This window comes from Carlito syrichta, unplaced genomic scaffold (assembly GCF_000164805.1).
Source record: "Carlito syrichta isolate Samal-C Ts95f unplaced genomic scaffold, Tarsius_syrichta-2.0.1 Scaffold304335, whole genome shotgun sequence".
In the NCBI taxonomy this organism is placed as follows: Eukaryota; Metazoa; Chordata; class Mammalia; order Primates; family Tarsiidae; genus Carlito; species Carlito syrichta.
Window position 1 is genome coordinate 902,894 of NW_007248431.1, and position 21,592 is coordinate 924,485.

The following is a 21,592-nucleotide window of genomic DNA, read 5'->3' on the forward strand; positions in this document are numbered from 1 at the left end:
TTTTTAAAAAGCTGCTGAGATGTCCGAGTTGTTCATGGCAGCCTGTCGGAGTCCACAGATCTGTCAGATCGTTCACACGCACACTTTGCCAATATTGCCTCAATGACGACAAATAAAAGGGCTACTTATTAAAAAAAAAACAAAAAAAAAGCTGCTGAGTTGGAGTCCTATGTGAACTGCTTTACAGTTGTGTGACCAAGCAAGCCCCACTGCCCACCCAGCTCTGCCACTGGTACTGTAACAGCCACCTTGTCAAAAAAGAAACAGTGGCTATGAAGAGCCCCATCTGGGCTGACATGTGGCATTATGCAAACTCTCAGCAACAGGCTGAGCACCTACTCCCTACATACAGGGCACACTGCCAATATTCTTGTCCTTGGCAGGTGTGGCAGTTAGGAAAGGAGGATAGTCACTGAAGGTCTGCTGTGTTTCAGATGCTCTACCAGACATCCTCACACTGCCTTGCCATCCTCAGAGTGGACAGGCAACTTATCCACCTCGCACGTGGGGTGCCCATGAGAAGGGCTCAAGAGATAGCTGAAGGACCACTGAATCCTCACAATACTGCCTTGGAGAATGAACCACAGCAGGAATGTCAGGTTGCTGTCTCCAGGCCACACAGCTAGAAAGTTCTGGCTTCGTAGCCTTTCGTCTTGCTGGAATAATAATAATATTATTACAATTATTATTAGAGTTGAAGTTTCACTCTGTCACTCAGGCTGGAGTACAGTCGCATGATTACAGCTCACCACAGTCTTGACCCCCCTTCCTCCTCAGCCTCCCGAGTAGTTTGGAGTACAGGCACGTACCATTACACCTGACTAATTTTTTTGTAGAGACCAAGTCTGGCTATGTTGCCCAGGCTGATCTCAAACTTCTGGGCTCAAGCAATGCTCCCACCTTGGCCTCCCAAAGTGCTGGGATTACAAGTGTGAGCCACTCTACCCATCCTGCCGGAAAATTGACATCGTGGAAACTTGTTTTCCTATAACACCACTTTTGGCAAGTTTGTAGGCAGAAGTTAAAAAATCCAGCAGCTCAAACAGTTGTCAACATCCCAATCAACAAAATCCAGCCCATCCCAATCAACAAAATCCAGATAGCTTTAAAGCTTTAGCAATTGGGGGACTGCGTCTCCATGACACATTTTGGGATTAGAAACTATCTCCCCACAAGAGGAAAGAACCTAGAAGGCACAGGGGAGCCCCGCAAGGCAGCTTTTATCCTGGGCAACTATGCAAAACCTTCCTCCCTCTTTCCCGGCCTCCCTGTGGGGATACTAGCATGCCTGGTGGATTTCCTTCTCTCTCCTGCCACACTGACACTCCAGAGAACTGGCCTGAGAGCTCAGTTTCAGGACCTGAGCTATCTGAGCCAATGGCTTCCACTAGATCTACACTGAGTTCAACCCCAAAGGGGATGAACTTTAGTAGAGGAAATAAGAGGAAAAGGTGTGGAAAGTCAAGCTGCATCTCCTCACCCACTCACTCCCTTCCTTCCCTGCCCCCTTCCTGGGGACAAACAAAAGCCTACAAACAAATGTCAATGGCAGAAAGAAAAATCTGACTTTTCATCCCCTTTATTTTCTGGAAAACTCCCACTCTGCTAAATCCCATTTGGCATCACTGATGAGGGAGAAAATCCCAGGGATCATGCTCGGGCCACCCCACTGAGCCACTACATGGGACAATGTTGCTCCTAGGGTAATAGGGAAGGCCCTGGGAGTCAAGCGCTGCACCCGAGGTCAGCAGCTTCTTTCCCCAGTCTGCCTGGCTCTGGGTCCACTGCAACACAAACAGAACCCAGCAAGGGGGTTTATGCACAGGACAGTTGCAATAAAATAGGGTTACAGCAGTTAAAAGGAATGTACTAGATCCATGGGAATTCACATGGATAGAGTTAAACAACATGGTGCTGAGTGAAAAAGGAAGTGAACACCATTTACAGTGTGACAGCATTTAGGTTAAAAGAAAAAAAACGAACAGATAAATCATGGGTTTTTTTCCTAGAAGTATATATATATGTATGACAAGGTTTTTTTGTTTATTTGTTTTTTAAGTCTGGAAAGATACAAGCCTAATTGTAGGTCCTGCTGAGGCAGGGAGCAGCCAGAGGAATTTGAGCTTTGCCCTTAGTACTGCAATTGATTTCAAGAAGTATATGTTCCTTGTATGATTTAAGGGGAACTTTTAAAAGGAGGCGATGTTAAAGACAAGGCTGTGCTAGCACTTCTCTCCCTCATGCTTTTCCAGGGAGTGGCCTATCTCAGCGCTTGGTGCCTGCCTTTTGTCAGTAGTAAAGAGGGGTGCCAATGGCTACTCCCTCCATCTTTGTCCTCTGCCACCAGTGCCAGGCCTGTCCCCAGGATGCTGCATCTAAACCACCCCAATTACCTGCTAAAGCACAGCCTTTGACCGTGTGGCCTTTTCACAACCCCACCTCCAAGTTGTGTTGCCCAATCAGGCATAAGAACCACTGTCCTCACTGACCTGAGGGGTTCATGCAATCTGAGGAAATCCTTGGAGCCAAGGTGTTAAGAGTGGAACCCTGAGACAACCATCCTGGGCTCAAGGGTGGTGATGACCAAAGCTCATGGAAAGATAGCAAGGTCACTGGATAAGACTTTGAACCCATTGTGAGGTTCAGAGTCCTGGCTTGTCCTAGTCAAGTATGAAAAATCTGAGAGGTCCCATAGCTGTTGATGCAGGGAAGGGTCACAGAAGCAACGGCAGCCAGCATGGCATGGAAACTCTCACTGTATGAGCTTGCCATGCAAGTGGGCAGCGACACCACTTGCCATCCAGCATTTTCACTGAGGCCCACCCCTGCCCAGTTGATTTTCCTTCAGACCGTTTCATTCATTTTTTAGTCCACCTCTAGTTGATTTTCAGATCTAGCCTGACAGCATAATGAAAATTTATTGCCAAGTGAAATTGCAAATCCTGCATAAGATGTGAGACTTCATGAAGTTGATGAAAACAATGCTAGGAAACTGCCCGAGCCACAGGTCAAGCATTTACACATGAGGACCAGGCATAATTACTGTGGTTCACAACAGCCCAAGAAAGGAAAGTAAACTGGCCAAGGAAGAAAACACATGCTCTTCACAGACACAAAAAATTCAGAGAATCCTGGGGAAGAGATGCAGCCCTCAAGTATCTTTGCAAAAATAACCCTTTAACCTTTCATACTGCAAAGGTGAAGAATCATATCACATTACCATAAATCATGGAAAATTAAGCTCCCCCAAACCAACCTAACTTAAACATTCTTTGTTCATTTGAAGGATTCGAACATAGTTGTAACTGTCACCAAAGACCTAGTAATATAGGATTTATAAATTATTTTCGTTACTCTTACTCTTTTTCAAGATAAAGTCCCAATCACACCTTTTATTGACTGTTCTCTTTAATCATGCATCCTCATTTTGAATATGTTCATTTTATGACTCTAGTGTTGACTACCCTCAAACAGCAACCTTTCCTTTTATGTTTGTGTTGGTGACCAGGAATGTCACCCAGATTATAAAAGTGGAGGTGAAGTTTATGTCACTGTTATATTCTTCTTCATACTTTCTAATAGCATTTGACTTTTTACACTAAGCACACATCACTTTTATAAGAAAAAGCAATAAAGAGTTGTTACCTCTTTGAACGGGGCTGGGCTTCCCACCATTTACCTCCATGCTAAGAGGGCAACAGCATTGTGAGACCAAGGAAGAGTTTAGAGGCTCTGGGAGCCGGTCTTAGGGAGCTCTGCAGGGTCTCAGGGAGCAGTGGGGCCTTGGGTATGATGACAGAGGATCACCCTCAAGGACAGATGGGCTTTCAGAGGATAACAGCAGTACAACTGTGGGCTGAGAATCTTATTTGGTCTTCTCAACTAATTCATGACAGTGTTAACAATGCCACCATCTTGTTTTGGGTTTTAATCACAGATGGTCACTGCAAAACTTGACGCCTAGAGCCATCTGCCTGACCAGCAGGTTCCTTCAGTGCTCTGCTCTCCTGGGTGACCTTTCTGGGCCATGGTGTCTTACTACTGTGCTAGCCTAAATATGTCAGTATGGCTCCTTTGCTTCCATCTCAAGAGGCCAAGGGTACCCTACTGAGTGAAGACCTTGGGTCAGACCCAGCATTCTATAACGGGGGAATCGCCCTCCAAGAGAAACTTCAAAAATCCCAACCCAAAGTCAAGAATTTTACAAGGCTTGACAAGTTCCTTTGAGGGAACAGGAAAGAGACAGCTACTGCTGGTGACCCATACACCTCCCCTACTTAACCCACTGTAACTAATGGCTACCAGTTGGGTTCCAACAGCCTGTCCCTGAACTTGCCTGCACTGGACTGGGTATCCAAAGAGCAAGGATCAAGCTGTCAGTGGCCACAGTACAGTTTGAGTTTCATGGGGAGATTCATCTGTGAGATCCCAGCATGGATGTGAGAACAAGAACAAAGAACGAGACAACATTGCTGACCCAAGGATAAGAATATAGAGCAAATGGAAAAGAGCCTCGCTGACCCGAAGCACTATTTGGACAGAAGTATGGCAGGCCCATGTGCAGCGCCCCTCCTCACCTGCTCCCCAAGCTCAGGAGGCAGATCTTCACTGCTTCAGCTGGCGCAAGGCAAATGAGTGCAAGGCATAGGACATGGTGCCGTACTCAATCCACAGACAGGGATAGGTTGGAGCTGTCAATCTCCAGGGCCTGCCGGAAGCAGTTCAGAATGGGCGTGGCATGCGTCCAAATGGGCCCATATCTCTTCAGCTCATTGGAGTTCAGCTTGTCCCGAATGCGACTGGCCCGGGCCAGGGCCATGCCTGCCCAGGAATCAAACCTGTGGTGGTGACAAAAGCTAAACACGCCACTGCTAACAGCATGGCAGACATGACAGCCTGCAGACAGACATCGTAGAAGCTCACCTCTCATACTAGAGCCAGCTCTGCCACTTGCGGATGTCATATCTGTGATCTGGACCAGTCATGCCTCTGAACCTTGATCCCTAACCCATGACATATGGCTAAGATCTATCTCAAGAGAAGAGCTGCAGACACTATATGACAGAATGTATTTTAAGTCATCCAGCACCTCACAGGTATTCAGTAACTGCTCTAATGTGCTCTTGGACTACTCTGTTCCCATGCTTTGAGGGGTTACTCATGGAATGGCTCTGGTGGAAAGGAAAAGGGGTGCTCTATAAGGCATTGCAGCAGTAGCTCAGCTGAGGCGCCAGGAAGACTCACAGCCAGACGTGACTTCACCTACGCCTGTGCTGGCAGAGCCTGCCCCTCAGCACCCTGGCTGACCAGAAGCATGGGCAGCTGAGACTCTAGGACCCCCGCCACCTAGCTTCTACCCTGTTCTCCCTCTGACACCCTGAGCAGACCTTGCCCTTTCCAGCTCAGTTCCCAGTTGTAAAATGAAGGGTAAGAAACCATGTGATGGTTGAGATCCTACCATTTTGAGGTCACCTGAAAGAAAATGATAGTGAGAACACATAAACCTGTCTGAGAGGACAAAGGGTCAGAGAGACCAAGACGATTTCTGGTACCTGAGAGAGTTTGGGATTTACTGAATGTTAGTACACAGAAGAGAAAAGGCAGCAATCAGAAGGGTAGATGTTACCATCCCATATGCCACTGTTGGCACAGAAGACTAGGCTAAGTCCAAGTCTTGCCTGGTGCCTGCTTGTTAGAGCCAGAATGAAGGTGATCAAGGACTGGAGACCAGAACCAAGCCACTAAGTGCCTTACTGGCTGTGGGGCCAGTCCTCACAGGAGATTACTTCTTTGCAGCAGGGCTGCCAGTGGGCCAGTCCTGACCAGTTGATACCCTCTAAACAGGCGAGTATACAGGTTAGAGGAAGGCCTAGCTGAGCTGCCATGATCCTCATTTCACAGACAGGGAATATCGAGTGACAGGCCATGCCAGGTGCCCAGTGCCCTGTTTTATTGGCCTCACTTTTCAGATGTGCAAGCAGTGGTGCAGAGGACGTAACCTCCCATTGTGTGGTACAGTGAGCACTCATCCAGTCTTAGCACTGGACAACGGCTCCCACTCCACCCCAAAAGGACAGCTAGGGCTCTGTCACACAACTCCCTGCCTGGGGAAAATCACAGGCTGAGCAAGAGGAGGTTTGTGAGAATGTTTCCCACAAGCTACACAAGTCTTGCAAACTAGTTTCTCCACTCAGATCCTAGTCCCTTCTCCCCTTATCCTGATAAGGTAGAATACTATGGTTTCCCCTGAGTAAGAGAGGCCACCATAGGCTGACCCCTGAATACTTCCAAAAGTTTTACCTGCTTATAGAAGCTATTCTGGACTCTTCAGATGCAGGTCAGCTACAGAGGGTGACCTCATTTTGACCCTGACCGAAGGCTTACCTCCTAGGTATAGCAACCATGATAAAATATTCCCTCTTAATCAAGTGCATCAGACTTCATAAGTGTAACAGGGCCATTTAGAACACTTAGGCCAATCACTGCATTTCTTTCTTTTTTTTTTTTTTGAGTTAGAGTCTCACTCTGTCACTCAGACTGGAGTGCAGTGGCTGCTCCCGGCCACTGTAGCCTCGACCTGCTAGGCTCTGGTGATCCTTCCACCTCAGCCTTCCAAGTAGCTGAAACTACAGGCGCGCGCTACCACGCCCAGCTAATTTTTTTGATTTATTGTAGAGATGAGGTCTCGCCAAGTTGCCCAGGCGGGTCTCGAACCCATGGGCTCAGGCAATTCACTCATCTCGGCCTTCCAAAGCATGGGATTACAGGCTGAGCCACTGAACCCAGCCAATCACTGCATTTCAAGAGCAAGTCAAGCAGGGTTTCATGGGAAGAAAGTACGCTTTACATGTACTCTCACGGACTTTCCTACATTTACCATTGTGACAGTCTACTGCCAACAATGCAGTGTATCGGAGCAAGGGAGAACTCCAGCTTGAGTTTTTATATTATTAGTCCTCCACTCCCACCCCTATAAGAAATCAACCATAATTAAGAAGTTGCAGTGGAAGTAGCATGAGTATAAATCAGTCACCTTACTGGGCCCTGAGGCCAGGAGAGAAGGTGGCACAAAACCAATGGGATGGAGCCAGATCATACTTCCTTGCCCTACACACCAGGGCCCAGATGGACACCTTGTATCTTCACTATCTCTTACCTGTTGGAAAGCCTAAAACAAGTCTCCATTATACTTTTTAAAATCTGACCCCAATACCTCTCCCCAAGGGTCTTTGGAAAAGAAAGCTTCTCCCCTGCTCTTTTTATGGAGACCTTGCCTTTCCTAATAAGTTCAGAGTGCTAAACCACCTTATTCCTTTTCCATCTCTTTGCTAGAGGCAGGGAAACCCCAAGCTGGGCCACTAAAGAGCTTGCTGAGCTGGAGCCACCCCAGCTACCTCTGCAGTCACCATGGCCCCACACCCCTGTCACTGACCTATTGGGGCAGATGCAGGTATCATGCATGTAGAACTTGATGGCCTTAGACTGCCCCTTGTTTTTGAAATGATAATCAGCCAGGAGGTAGTAGAGCTCATTCACCACTGGAGGGGAGGGGTCAGCCCCTTCTGGGAGGCAGGGCACCTGGCAGATGAGAGGGTAAATATGAAGGAAGGTGGAGTTGAGGACTCAAATATGACCAGGACTGTTTGGTCACATCAACACAAGACAGACTCTCTGGCTTCTCCTGGTCCTAATGTCTGGTGTACAGCAAAGAAAGAAGCAAAGGAGCATATGCAGCAGTGCTGGAGGGGAAGGATTTGACCCAGTCCTATCACCCCACATCCTCATGTTTATCAGGGTCCACCTTAATCGAGGTTCCTTCAATGTAGGCAGAGATTTTGTCTAGGCTCAGTGCTGGTCTCTCTGAGCGGGGCACGATGGTGGTGCTTCTCTTTAGGAGGTTGGCTAAATCAGCAGACACAGTGCTGGTCTTGTAGCTGTCAAACTCGGGAAGGGTCTTGGGCTTGAAATACTCGAACATAAACAGGGCATCCTCCCATATAAGATCTACCTTGAAAAAAAGACAAAAGGCAGATTAACAGTACATTCAAGGTCAATGAAAAAGAAAAGTTTTCTTTATAGAAATACACTGTATCTGAGGTTAACGAGGTTACAATATGTTGGAAGGCCTAAAACAAGTCCCCATTATACTTTTTAAAATCTGCATGCCCATTGTAGTCTCTGAATCCAAGTACCTGAAGAGCATAAGCCTGTCCTTTATAAAGACAATGTTGGAAACTGAGGGCTGTGTGCTGTGAGCCTGGTGGCTGAACCAGACAGTGGGCTCAATCACTGGTGGGAACCTTCTGCCAGCTACTGACCTTTTCTCCATGCTTCAACTGTTCCCGTGGTCACTTGGTTGACAAATACCAAATGAGTGCTGACTCCAGACCAGGGTGGTCCTAGATACAGGGGCCATAGGAGAGGTCCTGTCCTAAGGAGCTTACATTATAGGGGATGAAATCCCTAAGATCAGAGAATCACTGACAGTACTGAGGAGGCAAAATATAATATACCCAATAGCGCTCTGAAAACTGAAACAACACAGCAACAAAATGAAAAACCTCTAAAGAATTATTCATATTATTTAAATTAGAAATAAATCTATTGACAATTGCCATGCTTAATTTTTGAATGGTTAGTCAACATTTATGAGGCTAAGTCTTTACAAGGAAAACCCCTGTCTTTTGCTCAGACTACATTTGACTGTCTTCTCCCTCATTTCTGATCCAACTCCAACTGGGACTGCGGGAAAGTGTTGATAAATCCGATACTGATCAGGAGAGCTCAGAGCTTCCACATCCCACTCCTTCTCTGGCCTGTTGAGGTACCCTCATCTGCTGGGCTGAGTGCTCCTCCAAGTACCTGGCCTTGCTCTTCTTGCTGGGGAAGCTATATAGGCAGTAGAAACACTGCTCCAAGGCTGTCTCCAGCTCCTCCTTGTATGGGTGCATGTCTTCTGAGGTGGATGCAGCAAGCTCCTTTTGGAGAACATGTACCTACAGTGGGCAAAAGTGATGCCTGAGCAAAAGACCTACAGACACAACCCTCCTATCATAGCAGGTTACGAGGAGACCACCACTTTATCAACTCTCTTAACCTAAGGTTATATTTGTTGGGCTCCTGCACAACTTGATTCCAAAAAGACCCATTTCCTGGAGGAAAAAAAAAAAAACTTGTTATCCTAATGGGAATTATTCTAGGCCCAGTTCTGGGCACAGCAGTAGCCTCCTAATGGGTCTGCCAAGCTGCTTACCTTCCAGCACACCTAGCCCGTTTCTACCAGCCACTAGAAGAAGATATTTTATGCCTCCTGGTGATTTTTTCGTTATTTAGCCTTTCATTTGCTCAGTGAATATTTACTGAGTACCTTCTCATATAGGCACAGTGTGATTCAGCCCCAGCTTTTAAGAAGTACAGATTCCAAAGGAGGGAATGGAATTAATTAAACAAATATTTATAAACAGATAATTATAATATAGGATGATAAATCTCATCAGGGCTGAGAAAATCTCTCTCAGACAAAACATTAGTTAGGATCACAAGGCATGTGAATAACACAGTAAATTAGTATATTTATAGAAATGTAATACCATGGCTATTGTGCCCAATTACTAGTAAATATACATTCTTCACAAGCATCTACAGCATTTTTACCAACACTGATTTAGTCAACAAAGACTAAAGGCTAGTTATAATATATACCACATCCTCTGAACATAATTCAATAAAATTAGGAATCAATTACATAAAAATAGCAAACACCAACTATCAAAACTTATGGGATGCAGCTAAGAATGTATTTGGGGAAAATTTGTAGTCTTCAATACATGTATTAGAAGAATGAATATTGAAATAAGCATTCAATCCAGTAAGTTAAAAACAACCCAATAAATTCAAAGAAAACAAAACCAATATTAAAGTGGCAACTGATTAACTAGAAAGCAAACAATGGACCTAATAAACCAATAGCTAGTAGTTTGAAAAGACTAATTTTGGACAAACCTCAGGAAAGACTGGTTTTTAAAAAGGGGGAAGAGAAAGCACAAAAAAATAATTTTAGCAGTGAAAACTGGCTGAGCACAGTGGCTCAAGACTGTAATCCCAGCACTTTGGGAGGCCAAGGCGAGAGGACTGCCTGAGTCCAGGGGTTTGAGACCAGCCTGGGCAACTTGGAGAGAACTTGTCTCCACAATAAATCAAAACATTAGCTGGGTGTGGTGGCATGTGTCTGTAGTTCCAGCTACTTTGAAGGCTGAGGCAGAAGGATTGCCTTAGCCCAGTAGGTTGAGGCTGCGGTGGCTACTACACTCTAGCCTGGTAGAAAGAGTAAGACTCCGACTCAAAAAAAAAAACGAACAAAAAACAAAAAAAGAAAAAAACAAGCAATGAAAAAACAGGCATAACTAGAGGTACCACAAAAACTTTTAAAAATTGTAAGCAAAATCCATAAGTAGCTTTATGCTAGTAAGTGGTCATTGCCCCCAAAACATAATTGGCTTGAAAAGAGAAAAGCCTAGGGCAAGGGCAACTTTTTCAGGTCCCCTCCCACTGTGGGAGCTTTTCTATTCTCTCAATAAATCCTGCTTTCTAAAAAAAAAAAAAAAAAAATTGAGAGAGAGAAAAATCTAAATAGGCCCCTAATTACCCTAATCACTAAAGAAACAAAAAGATAAGACAGCTTAAAATTAACAAAAAGATAAGACAACTCTAGACTATCGGTACAAACAACGGCCCATGGGCCAAATCCTGCCATTGTCTGTTTTCTAGGCCTAGAAGTTAAGAATGGTGTTTGTATTTTTAAATAACTGAAAAAAGTCAAACAAAAAAAAGTGACTTTTAAAAACATAAGGATTATATGAAATTCAAATTTTAGTGTCTAGAGTTTTGTTGGAACATAGCCTATATTATCATAGTATAGATTTACATGTTATCTGTGTTTGCTTTTGCAGACAATGGAAGACCAGAGTAGTGACAACAGAGAGCCTTGGGTCCAAAAGATTTACTATCTGTCTCTTTATAAAAGAGTTTTGCTGACCCTTGGCCAAGAGCATGGGGGGGGGGGCTTAGCCAGGTGTGGTGGTATATGCCTGTGCTCCCAGTTACTTGGAGGGCTGAGGTGGAAGGATCACCTAAGCCCAGGAGGTCAAGGCTGCAGTGAGCCATGATTGTGCCACTACACTCCAGCCTGGGTGACAGAGTGAGACACTTGACTAAAAAATAAAAAGAGATTTTTTTTTAATTTAAAAAATTAAAAATAAAAAATTTCCCATATATCTACAAAAACAAAACATAAATAATGATTTTTAAATATCTATTTACAGCAGCAATAAAAAAGATACCTAGGCACTAATCTAATAAAACATATATATAAGAGTTTTATGGAAAAAACTATAAAAGTGAATTAAGGGATATGAATATAAGACCTAAATGAATGGGGAGATACACTGTGTTCATGACTGGAAAGACTCAATCATATAAAAATGGGAGGTCATTGCCATTCCAATCAAACTTCCAATGGGGGTAGTTTCACAAAATTATATAGAATGATCTTACAATGTTATGAAAGAGAAAAGGGCCAAGAATAGCCAAGAGACTAAGAAATAGGTAAGTAGAATAATCCTAGCAAGTATAAAGATCTCTCAGTGACAATGTGGTATTGACACAGAAAGACAAGAAAACTACACCAATGAAAAGGAAAGAACCCAATAGCAACCCCTCACATGTATGGATAGAAGACAAAGGTAAACCAGTGCAGAGAGAACAGACTCTTCAATAAATGGTATGAGCCAACTGGCCATGCATATGGAATGTAAAATTGGATAACTGCCTTAGTTCATTAACAAAAATAAATCTATGGAATAAAGATCACATGGAAAAAACAAGAGCAAACTTTTAGATGAACATAGGTGAGAAGATCTTTATAATTTTCCTACAAGAATTTCTTAAACAAAGAACCAAAAAATTAATTTATAAATCATAAAGGAGAAGACTGATAAATAAATTTGACATTAAAAAATTTTAATTCTGTAAAACACTATACACAAAGTTAAAAGACACCCCACATAAAGTTGCATAGAAATAAAACTAAGGAGACACACACACACACAAGCATGCAAAACTGGTAAAACATAATCAGATAAAAGACAGATATTTAGAGCACATAGAGAAGTCAATAGGAAAAGGAAACAAGCCAACAGAAAAACGGGCAAATTACATGAACAGGCAATTTACAAAAGTGCCAATAAACATAAAAAGATGATCAAGCACTAATAATCATAAATTATTAAAAATAATATTTAGCAGGTGCAGTGGCTCACAATCCCAGCACTTTGGGAGGCCAAGGCAGGAAAACTGCTTGAGCTCCGGAATTCAAGACCAACCTAGGCAGCATAGAGAAACCTGTCTCTATAAAACAATTTAAAAGTAGTCAGATATGGTGGCACAAACCTGTAGTCCCAACTACTTGGAAGGCTGAAGCAGGAAGATGGCTTGAGCCTAGGAGTTCCAGGCTGCAGTGTGCTATTATGATCATGCCACTTCACTCCAGCCTGTGGGACAGAGTAAGACCCTGTCTCTATTTAAAAAAAAAAAAAAAAAAAAGCTTTAGGCCAGGCATCAACATTTAGGTCTATAGTACAGGTATGTATGGAAATTCTCATCTTGCTATTAAAAGTATAAAATTATTTTGGAGAATTCAAAAACACAGTTTTTAAAGTTAACAATGTATATGCTTTGTGATCTCATAGTTCCTCTTATAGGAATCTACACTGAAAAACTTTCACATGCACATATAAAACAACTTCTGTTTTTTTTTTTAACAATAATGCCATCTATAACCTCCCAACTAAATAAACAACCTTAATACCATCATCAAGAAAACTTAGAGTGATATTTAAAGAGGAAACTATATCATGTCTAGGATTTGCTTCAATATGTAGGATGATTGAGGGGAAGGTGATGGAGTGGCCATGCATTATAAATTAATAATTACTGATCACTGCTCAGTATATAGAAGCGCATTATGCTATTATTTCTACTTTAATGTAAGTTTGAGCCTAGGAGTTCCAGGCTGCAGTGTGCTATTATGATCATGCCACTTCATTCCAGCCTGGGTGACAGAGTAAGACCCTGTCTCTACTTTAAAAAAAAAAAAGTTTTCCATACTAAAGCATTTAAAATCATGGTAGAATCACACAATAGAATCCTATAAAGTAATTAAAATGAATGAATCCGATTTACCTGTATCAATATAAAAATATCTCAGTGTACTGAAATGAATGAAAGCAAGCTGCAAGAGGCTACATATTATATGATATTCTGTATAAAATTTAAAAACTCATGTAATTATGCATTATTTACTGATATACAGATATGTAATAATTAGGTATAAAAACATGAACAATAAGATATATGCCAACTTCAAGATAGTAAGGGAGGGTAATGATGAACATGCTATCTTTCTTGTATCTTTCCTGTAACTTTCTATTTCTATTAGAAGACAAATTTGCAGCAAATTGGCAAATTGTTAATCATACATAATCTGGGTGATGGCACAAGAGACCCAATGTAAGAGGGAACTGTCCAGAGGTTGATAAAGGCTCCACAGTACAGAGACCATTTGAACTGAATGTAGATGAGTGGATAAGAATTTATCAACCCAAACAAAACACATAAAAAGAAATGGCAACTCAAGAAAAGAAAAGATGAGAGCCCAGGGAATTTCTCTCAGAAAACATTTCCATTCTATTCAAGAAGAGAAAACAATCTACACAAAAGGTCTCCCTGTTGTTGGCCTCAAAGCACTCTCAATACACAATCCTTTACCTGCAGACCATGAACCTGGGACAACCAGAAGAGGTAGTAACAAAGTATTCACTGGCTGGGCTTGGTGGTTCAGTCTGTAATCCCAGCACTTTGGGAGGCCGAGGTGAGTGGACTGCCTGAGCCCAAGGGTTTGAGACCTACCCGGGCAACTTTGTGAGACCTTGTCTCTACAATAAATCAAAAAAATTAGCCAGGCTTGGTAGCGTGTGCCTGTAGTTCTGGCTACTTGGAAGGCTGAGGCAGAAGGATCGCCAGAGCCCCGCAGATCAAGGCTGTGGTGGCCAGGAGCGTGCCACTGCACTCCAGCCTGGGCGACAGAGTGAGACTCCAACTCAAAAAAGAAAACAAACAAAAACAAAGTATTCATCTTCATAACACTCATAGCACCTAGAATGGGGTATGTTCAGCAAATCTCTGGATAAATGAATGAATGAATGTTTTTGTCTGTTCATTCATTATTCAAGAAGTTTAAGCAGGGCGGTACTCTTATGTCAGACACTGCTCAGGGCCCTAAGGATGCTTCAGATAGCAAGACAGAAAAGGTCCCTGGTCTTGGGGATGCTATCTGGTAGGGGATGGACACATGAAAGAGATAAACAGTGGGGGTCCCCAGCAGTAGACAGGACAGAAGTGGGGCTGAGCAAGGCCTCTGTGAAAAGGCAGGAAGGAAAGAACAAGCAGCCGTGCAGAATCTGAGAGTGTGGCAGGCAGAAGGCACAGGAGTGATCAGGAGACTGGCAGCAAGGGCTGGGCCTTGAACAAGAAAATCAGGAACTATAAAATGAAACACAAGGGTATTCATATCACTTCTACTCCCTCAAATTCAATTGGCAGATACTGACACCTAGAATTTATGCTCCACCAAAAAAAGATGTAGACTAAGAAAAACTGGGCATAGGACCACCCCATCGCCCCTTCAGCCTACCCTTCTTTCTCAGCACCACTCCTACCTAAACCGGCCTACAAAGATGCTAACACATTTTTCCCAATCAGCAAAGAGGTACAGCCTTGTAGAAGCAGTCTCCCTACACACTTTGGCAGAGAGAAGGCAGAAAAAGGGAGAGGCTGATTTCTGGACAGCAATACAGACTCAGCCTGCCACAACTCTTCCAAAAATGGTCCTGGAGGGTAGAGGTGATCCAGGGTAAGCACCCTGGAGGGCCTTGGAGCTCACAGGGAGAAGACACTCAGGTATCTGGAGCTGAGGCTGGAATTCACCTCAGATGCTAATCAGCTCCAGGGCCCTGGGCCAGATGGGTCTCCTTGCCAAATCTCCATGTCCTCAGCATACATGCTTTGCAAACTGTCAAGCTTTATACACACAAGCTCTATACATGTGTACAGTCTCTTCAACCCATATTTATTAAGCACCTACTATGCGCCAGGCATACTAGGTACTTGGATCCAGTAGTGAACAAAACTAACAAAAACCCCTACTCTCTCAGAAGTTACATTTCATTGAAAAAGGGACATCATAAACATAACAGAGGAGGAAATTATCCAGTATGCTAGAAAATAAGCAAGCTTTTCTTAAAGAATCAGAGAGCAAATATTTTGGGCTTTGTGGGCCATACAAACTCTATCATAGCTACTCAACTCTGCCACTGTACTGCAAAGACAGCCATGTTAATATGTAAATAAATGGGCAAGCTTCATCCCAACAAAATTATGAATAGATGTTACAGGTTGGGTTAGAAACCCTCTCTTGGTACATTTAGAACCCGGTGCTCAGTAACTTGCCCCACTCAATAGTGAGGTTTGGGGACAGGGTTTGTGCAGCTTATCCCTACCCTGGTAAGCCCAGGGAGCTACTATCAGTTAATCACAGTTGGCAAGTGCGAGAAAGTCTATTTGTGCTCCCTAATCATTTAATGACCGAATGAACGTAATAACTACTGATTGAGCAACTACTGTCTGACATGATGGGTGGTGCTTGGCAAACAGGACTCAATAGGAGGTGGTGGTGGTAAATGTGGTTATTTCTTATAAAATTACTAATACAGGCTGGGTGTGGGGGCTCATGCCTGTAATCCTAGCACTTAGGGAAGCCAAGGCAGGAGGATTGCTAGAGCCTAGGAGTTTGAGATCAGCCTGAGCAACATAGCAAGGCCTTGTCTCTACAAAAAATAAAAAAGCTGGGCAAGGTGGCATGCACCTGTAGTTCCAGCTACTTGGGAGGCTGAGGAGGGAGGATCATTTGAATTCAAGGCTGTAGTAATCTATCATTGTGCCTTGGCCCTCCAGTCTAGGCTACAGAGTGAGACCCTAACTCAAACAAAACAAAATAAAACAATACAATTACTGATACAAGGCCCAGCCCTGTGTCTAACTAGGACTAGACTCAGTAATGACTAGTGGATCTAAATCCATCTACTGTTTAATGCCAGGTCCAGAGCTCCCTGAGTCCCAGTTGTATAAGAGAACCAAGTTCAGACTTTCTGGCAACTTTCAGTAGCTACAGACATGCAGTAGTTCAGAGAAGCACAGTGGGCCCCACAGCAGAGGGAAGGCCAAGTAATCCCAAGGGTGCCAACACTGCTCTGTCCTCCTTCGCACCCCACCTCCCACTCCAGCCCTGTGCTGGCAGCCCATGGGCCCAATGGAAAGCACTCACAGAGAATCGCAGAAGAGCCCCATCTGAATTGCAGCACCAGGATATCCTGCCCAGATACTCATGGGCTGTGTTGAGCAGCATGAGGGAGGACGGGAGCATGGGCATCTCTGATATCCCTGAGGAAAGTCCAGACCAAGAGATGCAGTTAGCATGGAACATGTACAACTGCACACAAACTGCAAGTCTCAGTCTCTTCTTTGGAAGTTTTTCTGTCTTTATTGACATGGCCACAGATTTTTCTTCTATTTTTTTTTTGAGTTGGAGTCTCACTCTGTCGCCCAGACCGGAGTGCAGTGGCTGCTCCCAGCCACTGCAGCCTCGACCTACTGGGCTCCAGCGATCCTTCCGCCTCAGCCTTCTGAGTAGCTGGAATTACAGGCACCTGCTACCATGCCTGGCTGATTTTTTGATTTATTGTAGAGATGAGGTCTCGCTAAGTTGCCCAGGTGGGTCTCGAACCTGTGGGCTCAGGCAATCCACTCACCTCAGCCTCCCAAAGTGTGGGATTACAGGCTGAGCCACTGAGCCCAGCTATTTTTTTTTAATCTTTTAAAGTAATGACTAGCTTTACCAAAGAGATATATGCTTATCAAAAAACAATTCAAATCTACAGGAAAATATGAAGGAACACTTCATCCACCAAATACCAGCCCAGAGAACTGATGCTAACATCTGGTAAACATCACCTGAAGCATCCTTCTGTGCATATATAAGGCATTTTGAAAAAGAGAGAGAAATAATTTGTAGCAATGGAATTCACACTACACATATCACTTCTTAACTATATTTACATCTACCTGAATATTCCAGAAGAAAAAGTAAAACAGAAGAAAGAAAAATGAACTACAGAATTTCAATTGTTTACCACTAGAACTATTATTTCTTCCTTAAAGATCCCTCAGTATTTTTACAATTCTGGGTCATAAACCATTAGTGACTAGTATTTTTAGAGTAGATTAGGATAGAATATACCAGAATAGAAAATACCAGAAGGCATCACACTCTGTAGAAATGATTTTTGTTTTGTTTTGTACTTTATACCATGGATCAGTCCCAGTCAAAAAAAAAAGTATAAGCACTGGGTTAAAAAAAATTAAGAAGGGGTCAGAAAATCATTAAGAAGTTCAAACTATTCCAGTTAAAGGTCTTTTAAATTAGTTTCCATTTTCAAGGGCATCAAATGACATTCTTATACAAGATCAGTAATTAGCTTTGTAACACCTCCTTTCTCCCTATCTCTTAATTTTGTGCATATATTATTTGTAAAGATTTGAGGTTTATATTTCCATTCTTTTCTGCAACCATAATTAGTCCAGAATGCTTTTCCATTCTGACTCATGTTGGTTTACTGACTTCATCCATTAGAAGGGTTTTGAAGAAGAGCTCATGGGACCTGGAGTCCCTGCTTGTAAATGTCTGTTACTTCTATAATTATAAACAACTTGGCTAGATGTCTTAGGTCACATGTTCTTTCCTTGAGAACTGGGTAGATTTATAGATATCACCCCAACTGCACTGAATGCTGTTATGAGGAAAACAGAAATGAGTCTCATTTTTTTGGTTCATGAAGGAAGATAAACTGCTTATTCAGTTTAGAGACCTAAATAATCTATCTTCTGTTGAATGTATATTGCTGTATATGTTTTTCTTGGTATAAACTACATACTTTCAATCTGCAGATTTGGGTTTTACTATAATTCGGAGAAATTGTTGGTTGCTACTCCTGTTTCATTGTTAGAGTCTTTCCATAATGGGCACACTTATCCTTATGCTAAGCCATCTCTGTCTTCCACATGTATATCTTTTCTCCAATGCTTTTAGCTCTTAATTATATCCACTTGTTTCAATATCCTCTTCATTCTGCTCCTTGCTGTTTGCATTTATGAGTTTATAATGGTGAGATTTGGTTTGTAGTGATTTCTCACAATTCTACAATATTCCTTTTCATTTTATTCTATTTTTTAATACATTATTTTCACATACAAACCATTTACAGGCACTCTGTCTCTCTACCTTGATGTATGTTTCTTCCAGACTGAGTTCATTTTCTTTTTTTTGGCATGCTCTATTCATTCTTTGCTTTTTGTTCCCCAACAGGTAAAGGATGGGCTGCAATATGTTAGCATACTTACCATGTTTCTCCCTTCTATCCTGCTTATGGTCAGCTCAGGCAGTTCCTCCAGTCTAAGAGCTCTAATATATCATGAATGAATTTTCTGGAGCACTGCCTCACATATTATTAAGACCAATCTGTCTTTTTCATTTTTTTAAACTCCTGTTTAATTTATTTATTTATTATCATTATTATTGAGTTGGCATCTCATGCCATTGCCCAGGCTGGAGTGCAGTGGCACACTCACGGCCACCCCAGTGTTGACCTGCTGGGTTCCAGCAATCCTTCCGCCTCAGCCTTCCAAGTAGCTGGAACTACAGGCGCATGCTACTATGCCCAGCTATTTTTTGATTTATTGTAGAGACAAGGACTCGCCAAGTTGCCCGGGCTGGTCTCGAACCCATGGGCTTAGGCAATCCACTCGCCTTGGCCTCCCAAAGTGCTGGGATTACAGGCTGAGCCACCGAGCCCGGCTGTCTTCTTCTTAAGGTTTCAATTTCTTTTTTACATTTTTTAAAAAAAGAGACGAGGTCTTACTATGTTGCCTAGGCTGATCTCGAACTCCTGGCTTCAAGCAATCCTCCTGCCTTGGCCTCCCAAAGTGTTGGGATTATAGGTGTGAACCACGTGGCAGAGGCTGCAATTTTAATTCTACCTCTGTGTCTGCAGAGATAGAGGAAGGGAGATAGCTTGGCTAGGGCTGCATGCAGTCCTTGCTGGAGAGTGTAGGTTTTATTCTCTCTTCTTAGCTCCCCCTTTGAGTTAGGACTTGCTGCCCAGTGAGAGGAGTGCAGTTAGCAGACAGCCTCCAGGTCAGTTCCTTCAGGATCTGCTGCAGCTGCAGAAGATTCACCTCACCCGAGGTCATGCACTTCCTTTGGGAGCCCACATCCAGTGACTGAGTGAGGTGGGAAACTACTTCAGTCCAAGGTGGTGGGACAGGTTTGATGGGCAACTGTTGCTCCAGAGCTCCCTGCCAGTTAGACGAGCCCTTGACAGGCCTGCATCATAGTTTGACACCCCCCTCTGCCCAATCCTGCTTCCTCCCCCTTCCTAATAAACCTTGTCTCAGAGAACTCAATATGTGATAACATCCTCACCAAGTCAGAAAAGTGTTTAGCCCTGGGTCCCTACCTTCATTTAGTCTGGGCACTGACCGGAAGATGACAGGACTCAGCAGACCTCCCTGCCTCTGCTATGGCTGAGTGACATGAAAGGGCTTCCCCCTCAGCCCGCTCTCTACAAATGAAAGGATATTAAGAATACTTCCCAGAATTTGGTCAACGTATCATTTCTCCTCAGTTCTACTACTGGGGGAAAAGAGGAGACAGAGCCACATCTCCTGCCATTTCATCAGAATTTTTTTCTTTGAGTCAAGATCTCACTGTTACCCAAGAAGTAGTACACTGGCACGATCACAGCTCATCACAGCCTCGAGCTCCTGGGCTCAGGCGATCCTTCTGCCTCAGTCTTCCAAGTGGCTGGGACTACAGGTACGCACCACCATGCCTTTCAATTTTGTAATTTTTTGTAGAGAGGTGGTCTCATAAAGTTGCCTAGGCTGTTCTCAAACTCCTGGGCTCAAGCAAAGTGCTAAGCCACCTCAGCCTCTCAAAGTGCTGGGATTATGGGGATGAACCACCACACCCAGCCCATTGTTCTTACTTTACAAATTACTGGGAAAAATCCTCAATAAACTTAACTTTAAGCAAATTGAATAATGGTATAAATACATGAATTACTATCACGATGATATAAAAAGTAGATGTATATTAGATCAAGTCTAGATAGCAAATCAAGAAAACAAAAAATGAAAAAACAAGATTCATTTGGTAGGATTATAGGTGATCTTTGTTTTAAATGTCATTGAGTTGTAGTTTTGCTGTAGTTTCTTCAATTCAGCACATTTTCTTTTTTTTTTCTTTTTTTGATTTGGAGTCTCACTCTGTCACCCAGGCTGGAGTGTAGAGCATGCTCATGGCCACTGCAGCCTTGACCTGCTGAGCTCAGATGATTCCTTCCACCCCAGCCTTCCAAGTATCTGGAACTACAGTTGTGTGCTACCATGCCCAGCTTATTTTTTAATTTATTATAGAGACAAGGTCTCACCATGTTGCCCAGGCTAGTCTTGAACCCCTGGGCTTAGGCAATCCTCTCACCTTGGCCTCCCAAAGTACTGGGATTATAGACTTGAGCCACCGCACCCGGCCCAATTCAGCACATTTTTCACTACATTGACCATGGGTCAAGTGCCAACTCCATTAAGGGTCCGGGGCTCACCATCCCTGGCTTCTCAACTCAGAACATCTACTCATAATTCGGCACCTACCACATGCCAGCAATGATGTACCATGGTGATTCATGCCTTTATTATTTCAATTTGTCCTCAAATCAACCCTCTGAAACAAGTACCATCATACCCAGTATAGCTATCAGTAAATAGAGGCTAAGGATATGTGACTTGCCCAAGGTCACACAGCCAAGACATGACAGCTGGGATGTGGCACCTGTGCTCACTCCATGCTGCCCTCAGCCTTCTGTACCCTGGTGCTGGTGGGGATTAAAGGAGCCTGCAGGCATGAGGCCTCCTGGAGCAGCACTTGCCTCGCTATCATCTTCTTCATGCTGCCACCTGTGCTAGATGTGCAGCATGCCACATGCCCACACCTCCTATGCCCACTGAGGGAGGCAACAGAGACCCCACTGCCTCTGCCCAAGTGCATGCAAAATCCTATCATACTGAGCCCCAAGCCCGTTCATGGCATTTGGACAAGGTCCAAGGTTCTGGGGCAGAGGCTGAGGACAATGATACTGAGTCAGGGCCCATCCCCTCTGTGCCTGCTGCCTGCACACCTTCCTCTGCTGGGTTCTGGAGCTGTTGCTGGTGGCACAGGGAACGAAAGGTGTCCTCCTCCTGCCAGATGACCCGGTGCAGAATAATCCAGGGCAGCACTGAAGAGACATGAGGCTCCTTGATCTCCTCCTGCACAGCCATGCTGCAGTCAATGACCTGGCGGGGAGCAGGAGGAACCAGGGTTATC

The 21,592-nt window shown here is 43.7% G+C and overlaps 1 protein-coding gene across 1 annotated transcript in view; it reads right to left on the minus strand.

Moving 5' to 3' along the window:
- Positions 1 to 452: 452 nt before the first annotated feature.
- Positions 453 to 21,592, minus strand: part of LOC103262104 (calcineurin-binding protein cabin-1-like) — a 66,991-nt gene continuing 45,851 nt past the window's right edge. The window contains 10 exon segments of the mRNA XM_021713192.1: positions 453 to 656; positions 1,320 to 1,424; positions 4,578 to 4,602; positions 4,604 to 4,674; positions 4,676 to 4,838; positions 7,433 to 7,578; positions 7,802 to 8,008; positions 8,829 to 8,996; positions 16,439 to 16,554; positions 21,405 to 21,565. Of these exon segments, the coding sequence (XP_021568867.1) occupies positions 453 to 656; positions 1,320 to 1,424; positions 4,578 to 4,602; positions 4,604 to 4,674; positions 4,676 to 4,838; positions 7,433 to 7,578; positions 7,802 to 8,008; positions 8,829 to 8,996; positions 16,439 to 16,554; positions 21,405 to 21,565 (1,366 nt within the window).